General features: G+C 41.5%; 1 protein-coding gene across 1 annotated transcript in view; it reads left to right on the forward strand.

Annotated features, from left to right (window-relative positions):
* Positions 1 to 12,018, forward strand: part of EXOC6 (exocyst complex component 6) — a 142,995-nt gene that overhangs the window by 49,894 nt on the left and 81,083 nt on the right. The window contains 2 exon segments of the mRNA XM_006029422.3: positions 502 to 613; positions 5,846 to 5,980. Coding sequence (XP_006029484.1) covers positions 502 to 613; positions 5,846 to 5,980 — 247 coding nt within the window.

The raw sequence follows: 12,018 nt of genomic DNA on the forward strand, positions 1-12,018 counted from the left end.
CAAGTAATCCAGGTTTTTGGTGGTGTTGTTTTTAAGCCCATTTTATAAAGTTATCATTTGGGATCTGGTGAATGTGAAGAAACTATAGCATAGTCACGAGTTTATCATGCTGAGAATGGAGAAAGGAAGTTAGCTGCTAGTCTGCAGTCAGACAGAAACCAGGGCTGGGTAGCACCTGAGAGACTAACTTATTTAGAAAGGCATAAACTTTTCTAAGCAACATCCTACTTCATTAGTTGCTATGAAAAGCAGAGAGTCCTGAAACAATGGGAAGCCTAGATTTAGGTTCTGTTTTTGTATATGGATACAACATTCAAATATGAATAGAGAAAAATATAGAGAAAGGGTCAAAGGCTGAACTTCGGAGGCACTAGGGTAGAGATGTGAATAAGGCATTTGACAGATTTGCCAAGAATGCAAAGGTAAAAAGATGCTAAGCAGTACTCTGTGTTTTTTAATTTTTAGCCTGGGTTTAACAGTGTCCTAAATTTTGTGTTTCAGTTCCACAGAAATAGATGATATGCTTAGAAAATCTACCAATTTGCTGCTAACCAGAACTTTGAGTAGTTGCTTACAGAACCTGATCAAAAAGCCTCACATAGGTTTAACAGAGGTAAGTCATAACACATAGCCCAACACATTTTTAATGTAGTCAGTTCTAAACATGTTCTCACACATACAGGTATATTACAATATTTAGCCTTACAAAATGAAGCTGAATGTGATTTACTTAGTTTTTAGATGTATGTTTTCTGAGCATATATTATCCTTATCTTACATTTGCATGCTAAGAAACCTCATTAAATACATTGTTTGTCATTAAACTGCTGCCAAAAGCAGCATGTGCTCAGTACTGGAAACCAACTATAAAATTGATTAAGTGCAGCTAACACAGAGCATGTCTATAAAATACATGGCTCATATTGGGCAAACATGCTGATGGAAACCCTTCTTTTGTGTATGTGTCCCTTAAAAAAAAAGGGCAGGTGTTCCTTCTGCAGGGAACTGGCACTGGGCCTGGAGGTATTGCAATACCAGGCCATCAGGGAGAGGGCCAGAGCTAGCCCTGACAGTCTCTCCTTGGTACCAAAAATGCTATATTTGATCTTACTCAGAAAGGCTGAGATGCTGATGGGAACCTTTTATACAAATGTTATTAGAAACGCACTTATCACCCTGCACTTACAAAGCTACACGTATTGAACATCCTTCTTTTACCAAGACTTTGTAGCATAGAAACAACTATATATCAGAAACATACAGATACATATATTAAACCTTTAAACAACATGCAACAAGTTCCCATAAAAACAAAAACCTGTACAGAAATCTTTTTCTTCATACAGAGCTCCATGAAACCCTCCCCTACCCCAAAAAAGCAACACGCCTATTTTTTCAGTAACCACTTGAAACTCTCCACCCCTACCATCAATCTCTTTTGGTTTAGTGAAAGAAGTGTGTCCAGTCCTTTTTCCTCCACTTCTTCTCTGCCTCTTCCTTTCCGATCAGTTTCTTGTCCCAACTGATGTACTATTTCAGTTCATGCAGCCCCAGCTCATGCACTCTCTTTTAATGAAAGCCAACTCCTTAAACACCCAGAGATTTCTTACTTTCAATAAACTCATTCTAACACATGCTAATAAAATCCTTAATGACATTTCCTCTGGTCCCTTTGGTATGAGTTCATATACTACCATCTCCCATGTTAATGACAGGTTTATTATGGTGACGCTCAAAAAGTGGCAGACCCTTTCCCACACTCCCTTTGTATATGTACAAAAAATTCCATAGACAGTCTATCTGCTCCTGGTAATTTCCCTCTTCTAAAAGTTTGTAAACAGTCCTCCACTTCCTTTAAGCTTATCTTGTCTTCCATTTTCTTTGCTTCCTCCTCCTCTGCTTTCTCTTCAGTCTTTTCCAAGAAATCCTTCATCTTCTTTCTGTCTGTTTCCTTCTTCTGGTATAGCTCTTCATAAAAGCTTCTCATCACCTCTAACACCTTCTACTTTTTCACCTTCTTCCCTCACTGGTTTAAGCTCTCTTTTTGCCACCTTCCCTCTGGCCAAAAAGTATCAAGACCACTCTTCGTTTTCTCCCACCCAGTGCTTGTGCTAAGAACGTTTTCTCTCTAGTCTTCCTTTTAAACCAGGTTTCTAACTCTTTATTGTTTCTTCTAGTTCTTCTCATACCTGTCTTCCTTCTGCAGCTTCCTTTAGCAACTCCTGCATCTTTCTTTGCAGCTCTCTCTTATTCTTTTCCCTGCGCATTTCCAGCCTTCCATTCTGAAGAATTCTCCCATTCTCTTCTTCATCATCATCCACCATTCTCTGGTACTCTCAAAATATTTCTTCAGTGTTTGCCACCCCTCGTACTGCCTTGTGCATGCTTGACATCTCTTCATCTTGTAACAGCCACACATTTAACTTCCGCAGTCTCTACCCTCTCGTGGGGTTCTTACCAAGACTCATTTCCACCTGCAGTGATCCACTTTTAGTGATCTGGTTACTACTAAAAGCCACAGTTATGGTTTCTTTCTTCCTTATCCCTATTTTTTTTATACAAACACAAAGTCAATTCTTGATTGTTTCTTTCCGCTAGGTTCTGTTCTAGTGAAAAATTTCTCCCTTGTCCAAACATCTCTTAGTGACTCTTCTTTTATTATAGTTGTTATATAACCGCTAACTTTCTAAGCAGTGCATTCCTTTTGTCCCTCTCTGGGGGTGCATATACATCGAAACTTTCTAATTCTGTTCCCCCTACTGATAGTATCATTCGTTGCAATCTGCCACTGATGATTTCTTCCACCTGCTTTGCTCTCCACTCTGGGTTCTCGAATAATATTGCTATCCCTGCCACTTTATTCTTATTTTTCCCTGACCACCGAGATGGTTCCTGTTTCCACCTTTTCTCAAAGTGTTTATAATCCCTCTCCTCTGATAAACCGCATTCTTGAAGGCAGATTGTATCTGTTCTTACTTGGTTTAACACTGATTCAATCTGTTTCCCATCTTTTCCTGACCTCAAGCGAAACTATTGTCAATGCCATTTATGCTTTTTTTGTCTGTCCCTTTAAGGTTCATCTCTGCTACTGCTCAAGGTGGTCAGCTCCTCCCCCTTCCTCACTCATATTTCTGTAGCCTTTGCAAGCTGCTGGATTGCTTTTGCATTTAGGAAGGTTTGCATATTCCCGCTTCCCCACCTCCTGCCGCCTTCTGGTCTCCACTCCGGGCTGGAGCCCAGCGGTGTTAGTGGCAGGAAACTGCTCTCCAGCTCTTCCTCCAACTCACCTCCCTCATTATCAGGTTTCTTCTTCCTGGTCTTTATCCATCTGCAGGTTCTTACTTTTCCCAGCCTGTGTCTCTGGTTCTTTTTCTTGCTCCACCTCCACTTCCGTTGTCTGTAGGATGTCTTCTTTCTTTCCCACCCCCACCTCCATGTTTGAGCTGTTTGCTGTTCCTGTTTTCCTTTCCATTCCATCTCCTGTCTCCTCCTGTGCTTTCCCAATCACAGAAAACTTGTTCCCCTCCTCTGTTTCACCCTCCTGTGGGGTTTCTTCCACTATTTTTGCTTCGGTGTCCAACCCTACCTCTCCTCCTCTGGGTTTTGCTGTTCCTAGGGAGGTCTGACTATACTTGCAAAGGGTTTGGGGCACCTATGATACAAGTGTCCCTCTCCCTTACAAATACTGCATTTTAGGGAATTCTGGCATTCTGTTGCTCTGTGCCCCATCCCTTCACATTTGTAGTACTCTGTGAGGGAACAGACCCCTTGCTCAGAGCAGGACCATCCCCAACTAGATCATCCCAACCAAAGTTTGTTTAGCTGAGTTTTGAAAACCTCCAAGGATGGAGCTCCCACCACCTCTCTGGGTACCGTGTTCCAGGGTTTTGCGACCCTCTTAGTGAGAAAATTCTTCCTAATATCTAATCTAAACTTCCCTTGCTGCAACTTGAGACCATTGATCCTTGTTCTGTCATCTGCCACCTGAGAGTCTAGGTCCATCCTCCTTTGAACCCCCCCCCCCTCAAGTAGTTGAAGCGTGCTATTAAGTCCCCTCTGTTGCCTCTTCTCTAGACTAAATAAGCCCAATTCCCTCAGTTTTTCCTCGTAAGTCATGTCCCCCAGTCCCTGAACCATTTTTGTTGTCCTCCCCCATACTCTCTCCCATTTGTCCACATCCTTTCTGTAGTGGGGTGCCCAAAACTGAACACAGTACTCCAGATGTGGCCTCACCACCAGTTCTGAATAGAGGGGAATAATCACTTCCCTTGACCTAGTGACAACGCACCTACCAATGCAGCCCAGTATGCCGTTAGCCTTTTTGTCAACAAGGGCACACTGCTGGCTCATATTCAGCTTCTTGTCCACTATAACCCCCAGGTCCTTTTCTGCAGAGATGCTGCCCAGCCATTAAGCCCCCAGCCTGTACTGGTGCATGAGATTGTCCTAAGTGCAGGACTTTGCATTTGTTTTTGTTGAACCTCATGTGATTTCTTTTGGTGCATCCTCCAATTTGTCTAGGTCTCTCTGCATACTAGCCCTACCCTCCACCATATCTATTACTCCCCCCAGCTTGGTGTCACCTGCAGACTTGCTGAGGGTGCACTCTATGCCATCTTTCAGGTCGTTGATGAAGACATTGAACAAAACTGGCCCCACTTGATACTGGCTGCCAACTAGACATTAAGCCATTGATTACTACTCTCTGAGCCTGATGCTTCAGCCAGTTTTCTATCCACCTTACAGTCCTTTCATGCAGCCCATACCCGCTTAGCTTGCCTTCAAGAATGTTGTGGGAGATGGTATCAAAAGCCTTGCTAAAATCAAGGTACATCCACCTGTCTCCCCGCATCTACAGAGCCAGTCACCTGATCACAGAAGGCAATCAGGTTGGTTGCCCCTAGTGAATCCATGCTGACTGTTCCTGATCACCTTTTTTTTCTTCAAGTACTTAGAAATGGATTCCTTGAGGGCCTGCCTCCTGTCAATATTTCACAGGTGAAGCAATCAGGTCAGGAAATAAAAAAAAGTTAATATTCCTTGTACCAGGTGAATCCTTTTTTGTCCATACATTATAGTTAAACATTTTGTTAAACCATCACACACTCCTTCTGCCATGTCCTTTCCTCATTCAGTGTGTTTATTGGACAGAGAAATGAGGGGAAAGTAGAAAAGTCTGGTGACTCATCCCCTGCAATTGCAATGTATTGGGACATGAAGTCTCAACAGGGATCCTGGAAAAGGTGAAGAGTGGTAGTGCAGCTAAGAAATTGGGCTGTAGCTCTGAGATCTGTGGGTTTTATCCATTGCAGTTTGCACATTGACTTTAAGAAACACTGAACTGCTGTTTCATACACCAAGTGCTGTCCATCGTATGTGTTGAACAAGAATGCAAACTGTGTGGAAAAATAAAAAGATCATACTGCACTTTCCACACAAAGGAACAAACGACCTTAATTTAAAAATTTCCTAATTTCTGAGTGCTTCATCATGCAATCTTGACATTATTTATAATGCAGAGGATTTTTCTACTGCAGAGTTATTAATTTGGCTATGGTTATATTTTATTAAAGGTGACAAACCTCTAAAATATTAAATAAAATTTCTTTTTAGTGCATAGATATTTGAAATCCTTGTTTTCTGTCTTTGGATCAATTGCATGCAAACAGCAGTATCACTTGTACCTGGCATTTGGAGTCTGACTTTAAAATCGTCAGTTATTCAATTGTACTCTGAAATACTGTAATTGTCTATTAGTATACTTGCTGAAGGCTGTAACCCTTTAAAAAATTGTCACAGTGGGTGATTCAAGGGCCTTTTAACTGGACTTTTTAATCTTTTCTAGCTTGTTCAAATCATCATAAATACAACACACTTGGAACAAGCCTGCAAATACCTTGAAGACTTTATAACTAATATTACAAATATTTCTCAAGAGACTGTTCATACTGCAAGACTTTATGGACTTTCTACTTTTAAGGTATGTAATATGTCAACATTTGAAATATTAAGTTAAAAATTGCATTAAAATACCTGTAAATTAGCTGTTAAAAAGGATGAATGGGAGATGAGGTTTGTATGTGTTTTATTGCTAACAACTTTCTAATTTTTAAGAATTCAAGATAAAATACCAGTATTTGCAATGAATGGGTGAATGCAGTTTTCCCTTTATAGCATTTTTAATATTAGTCATATGACCTGAAATGTATTTAGATTTCATGCCTGACCAACCTGATTGCTTTCTGTGGTAAGGTGACCAGCTCTCTGTGTGGGGCCAGAGCAGCAGATATACCTTGACTTTAGGAAGACTCTTGACACTGTCTCTTAATGTGCTCATTAATAAGCTAAGGAAATACAGACTAGAGGAAAGTACTATAAGGTGGATACGTAATTGGTGGGATCATCATGTTGGACAAGTAATCATCGATAGCTCAGTGCGTAGTTGGAGGAGGTATCAGGTGGGGTTCCCCAGGAGTCTTTCCTGTCTGATATTATTTAATATCTTCATTAATGGTTTGGATGGTGGGATTGAGTACATGCTTAGCAAATTTGCAGACAACACCAAGTTGCATGGAGTTGGAGGCACTCTGGAGGGCAGAGCAACAATCCAGAATAATTTGAGTAGACTAAAGAAACAGTTTGCAGTCAACCAGATAAGATTTAACGAGGACAAAATGCAAAGTCCTGCACTTGGGATGGAATAATTGCAGGCACAAATACAGACTGGGGAATGACTGGCGAGGCTGCAGTACTGTAGAGAACGACTTGGGGGTTATGGTAGACTATATGCTGAATATGAGCCAACAGTGTGCTCTTGTTGGAAAAAAGAACCCAACAGGATACTGGATTGTATTATTAAGAGTCACTTGCAAATCAAGGGAAGTGATTCTTTTGCTCTATTCAGCATTGCTGAGGCCTCACCTGCAGCCCTACAGTTTTGGGCCCTACATTTCAAGAAAGATGTGGATAGTTTGGAAAAAGTTCAGTACAGAGCAACAAAAGTGATTAAGACTTAAGAGGAAAGGCTGAAATAACCTAGACTAGGGTTATTTAGTTTGGAGGGAGGAAACTGAGGTGGTATTTGATAAAAATCTTCAAATAACTGAAGGGCTTTTACAGAGAGGATGGAGATCGGATTTACACTGTGGCTGTAGGGGACAGAAATGAAGGACTCAAGCTGCAGTAGGGGAAATTGCAGTTGGAGATTAGGAAGAACTTTCTGACCATGAGAGGTGGTCAACCATTGGAATAGGCTGGCTAGAGAAACTTTGGAATCTCCATCCTTGGAAGTTATCAAGAGCAAATTAGCCAGACACTTGGTTGGGATGGTTTAGGGTTGGCCTGCTTTGAGGAGGGGGCTGGAGTAGATGACCTTATGAGGGCCCTTTCAGTCCTACTTTCCTATGATCCTAAATATATAGCTAAAAAGTTGTATTTTCTCATGGATGCATCATGGCCTTGTTTTGAGGGGGAAAATGTATTATTTTATTATTTAATAACATCATAAATCCTAATGGGTTATTTTTCATATTCTGTAATGTGGTCAATTGCAGACCTGTTTTGAAGAAAACAATCTGTTTGCTCTATAGATATACATATATATGAGATAAATATTTGTTTTTTCTCTGTATAACTGACATGCTTCCTGACATATGTTCAAAAATTCTTACTTAGTAATGTAAAAAAAAAGAAGTAAAAATGTAAGGCTGTTTAAATATAATTGCATTAAAATTCAAGGATAAAAATATGAAAATAAAAAATTGTTTCTGATGTTTTCAGAAATGCCTGTTTATAATGGTTCCTATGCAGCAACTGCATAGAAAGGAAAACTTGACTTTTGAATTAAAAAAGACCTATAAAGCAAGAAAAGTCATGTTTGCCTTTTTAAAATTAATATTTTATTAATCTTTTTTATACCACTCTTTTATTTTTGTGTAACATCTATTTTCTAGATTTCAAAAAAGTATGAATTACTAATTAAAGGGAAAACAGAGAAAAACAATTGGGGGAGAGAGAAGGTTTATTCAAAAGTACAGTTAGCTCATCACCTGCATTTGCTTTGTTAAATGAAAATATAATCGTAAAAATTCTTTATTAGTGTAAGTGTAGGAATTAACAAAAAATGAAATTACAGATTTCATTGTCTTATAACACACAAAACAAATTTTATGTGAACCAGCAATTTAGGCATAGTATAGTTTTTCTCTTCCTGTTCACCAGTGTTACCTGGCTGCATGTAATTGGTTCTTAGCCATTGCTTTTTCAATTGAGTTGGCAAGGTAAATTCTTAGAAAAAGACTTGGCATTATTTACAGGGAATATTGTATGCTTCTGGATGCTAGATTTTAGTATCAAGGGAGTATATATAAAAATATATGGTTATGTGAAAATTGCAAATTATATGTTAAATAGTAAATGGTTCATTATTATTTGTAGTGTGGTAATGTCTGGAGACCACCAGTCAAGGTTCAGTGGCCCACTGTCTTAAGTTCTATCCAAAGTTAACAATAAGTCGGCATGTAAAAGAGTCTTGTCTTACCTGAACTACTCTGCCAAATGTTGTCATTGTAGAACAATCATTTAGCTTAAGTTGACAGATATACTGTAAATTCTGTAAAAATCTGCAACATGGCTTTGTCAGTCTGTATAACGTTATTTTTTTATATTTATACTCATAAATATGTTGTGCCACAGTATAAACTCTGTTGTGTTCAATATGACAAGAATCGCCGTGTTAGACCAGTGTTCAGTTTAGTCAGGTATTTGCCCTTGGCTGTAGCCACTAGCTGACGAATACATTTTGGAATGTAGGTGGAGTGCAGTTTATTGCACATGTTACTATAGAGTTCATATAACAACAATAAAATAAATATATATATTTTTTAAAGTACTTGTTTTAAAATACTGCTTCACTTCTACTTGTATAATCTTCACTGCTTTTCATCTTAAAATATTATCTGGATGAGTGATGCAAAAGGTAAGCCAAAATCTCAGGGCAGCCTGGAAAAAAGTCACATAAGTGTCTACTTCCAAAGTGTCACCAATCCCATCTCTAAGTTAGGTGCTGTTACTTAGATGTTGCAAATGTGGGTACCCACTACAATTGTGTAAGTTATAAGGTAGATATCTGTGACTCTAAGTGGGAAGTATTCTTAAATTTACATTGTGAGTAGAAAAATTCTGGGATGTATTTATTTATCTATTGTATATAAATATCCACGTAAAAACAAGTCCAGAAAAGTAGTGCTATATGTGATTTTGAAATTAAACTGCATCATAATTCATGTGCGTCAGCAGACAAATTAAAGCTGTATAGGCAACTTTTGTTCTGGAATTTTCCAGCTTTTCAATGCTTGACTTTGCAACCTTGATAAAATTCTTTTAGTGTCATTTTTTGTGTGTGATTATTTCTAAGTTTTCATTAAAGCAGACTGAAAAAAACCAAATTGCTTCATATGGAATCGCACACGGTTTGGAAACTTCAGATTTGCTCTACAGACCTCTGCCACTGGAGCTTAAGCCAGGTGTAGAAGTAGGCTGTTACCCTCAGAGAATAAATTTCTACAGCCTGCAGGCTGCAACTGGCTTGTAGAACCATTGGCTCTGGCCTGTGGAGCTGGGACTTTGGTGTTCAGCAGTGGGAAGCTTTGCCCATGCTGTGCCACAGCTAGGAGATAGGTAGGGAGAAGCAGTAGCAGGCTGGTTCTAGTACTGACCTGTCTCAGACCTGAGCTGGGCCATTCTAGCTCGTCACCAGAAAACATCACCAGCTGCTGCTCTAGGGAGTTTCAGTTATTTGGAATTGGGCTTGTTTGTTTTTTCAGATTCATAGAGTCAGAAGGGACCTCAGTGGGCCATCTAATCTGACTCCTTGCCCCTGGCAGGCAAGAAAGAGTCACCAACTCTGGGGTCATGTGATTCCACCTAGGTGCCTGTCCAGTCTCTTCTTGAAGACCCCCAAGGATGGGGCGAGCACGACCTCCCTTGGGAGCCCATTCCAGATTCTGGCAACCCTGACCGTGAAGAATTTTTTTCCTAATGTCCAGCCCAAACCTTCTCTCTAGTAGCTTATGGCCATTGTTCCTTGTCATTCCAGGGGGTGCCCTGGTGAACAGATCATCGCCTACTTGGTGGTGCTCTCCCCTTATGAATTTGTATGCTGCCACAAGGTCCCCTCTCAGCCTTCTCTTGGAGAGGCTGAAGAGGTTAAGGTCCCTTAGCCTTTCCTTGGGGCCTTTCCGGCAGGCCTCTAATCAGGCAAGTGGATCTTCTTTGGACCCTCTCCAGGTTGTCCGCATCCCGCTTGAACTGCGGTGTCCAGAACTGGACACAGTACTCCAGTTGCGGCCTGACCAGTGCCGTATAGAGGGGGAGAATCACTTCCCTGGACCTCTTGTGAAGCACCTACATTTGCACGACAAAGTGCAATTGGCTCTGCCAGCTGCTTCATCACATTGGCGACTCATGTTCATCTTGGAGACAACAGTGACTCCCAAGATCTTTTTCTGCCTCAGTGGAACTGAGAAGGTTGCCCCCCAGCCTGTAGATATGATGACAGTTCTTTCTCCCTAGATGCAGCACCTTGCACTTGTCCTTATTGAATTGCATCCTGTTGCTCTCTGCCCACTTCCCCAGCCTGTCTAGGTTGGCCTGGATCTGGTCCATCCTCTCCAGGGTGTTGGCTGCACCATAATTTTGTGTCGTCCACGAATTTGGACAGGGTGGACAATTAAAGTTACTTTAATTTTTTTGATAAGCACCCGCAATCCCCTCTCTTTGAAATGGGTTGGGTTGGGTTTGTTTTGGGCTTGTTTTTAAAGGCAATGTCACTTTCTTTTCTCATGAGACTTGGGAACACTGCTCGGCATCTCTCACTCCAGCTCTTGTCCCTCTCTGCCTTTCTGTGCTATTTCCACCTCTCCTGAGCTGTCTATTCCCTGCTTATCACTGATCCGCATTTAGGCCAGGCTGCTTACTCCTCCGTTTGCTGTCTGGTTACCAGCATAGGGACCACTGAAAACATAGGAGCGACTGCTCTTCTGTCTAGTGTCCAGCACTTTAACAGCCTTCAGCTGCTGGCAGGAGCAGAAAAAAACCTGTTTAGCCATTTCAGCCCTGATATTATTTCATAGATTTCATAGACATCAGGGCTGGAAGGGACCTCGGAAGATCATCGAGTCCAGCCCCCCGCCCAAAGGGCAGGAAGTCAGCTGGGGTTATAGGATCCCAGCAAGATAAGCATCCAGTTTCATCTTGAAGGTGCTCAATGAAGGCGCTTGAACTACCTCCGGTGGCAGGCTGTTCCAGACCTTGGGGGCTTGGACAGTAAAGAAATTCTTCCTTATGTCCAGCCTGAAACGATCTTGAAGTAGTTTGTGACCATTCGACCTCGTCATCCCTTGGGGCGCTCTGGTGAACAAATGTTCCCCCAGATGCTGGTGGACACCCCTGATAAACTTGTAGGTGGCCATCAGATCACCCCTGAGCCTGCGCTTTTTCAGGCTAAAGAGCCCCAGGGCTCTCAGCCTGTCATCGTAGGGTCTGCTTCCCTGACCTCTGATCATGCGTGAGGCTCTTCTCTGGACTCTCTCAAGCTTCTCCACATCCTTTTTGAATTGTGGAGCCCAAAACTGGACACAGTACTCCAGCTGTGGCCTCACTAAGGCCGAGTACAGGGGGAGAATGACGTCCCGGGATTTGCTTGAGAAGCATCTATGGATGCAAGCCAGCATTTTGGTCGCTTTACTATCATTAAATGTATTAGGTCACTTTGTGAGGGACATGATGTGCATAGCACTTGGGAGAGCCCAATTCCAGTCTCCTCCTATACCAGCAAGAAGCAAGCTTTTGTAGCTGGGAGCCCCATGAACCCCAGTTTAGATTCATAGATGTTAGGGTCGGAAGGGACCTCAATAGATCATCGAGTCCGACCCCCTTCATAGGCAAGAAAGAGTGCTGGGTTTAGATGACCCCAGCTAGATGCCTATCTAACCTCCTCTTGAAGACCCCCAGGGTAGG

The sequence above is a fragment of the Alligator sinensis genome, unplaced genomic scaffold (genome assembly GCF_000455745.1).
Source record: "Alligator sinensis unplaced genomic scaffold, ASM45574v1 scaffold472_2, whole genome shotgun sequence".
NCBI lineage: Eukaryota > Metazoa > Chordata > Crocodylia > Alligatoridae > Alligator > Alligator sinensis.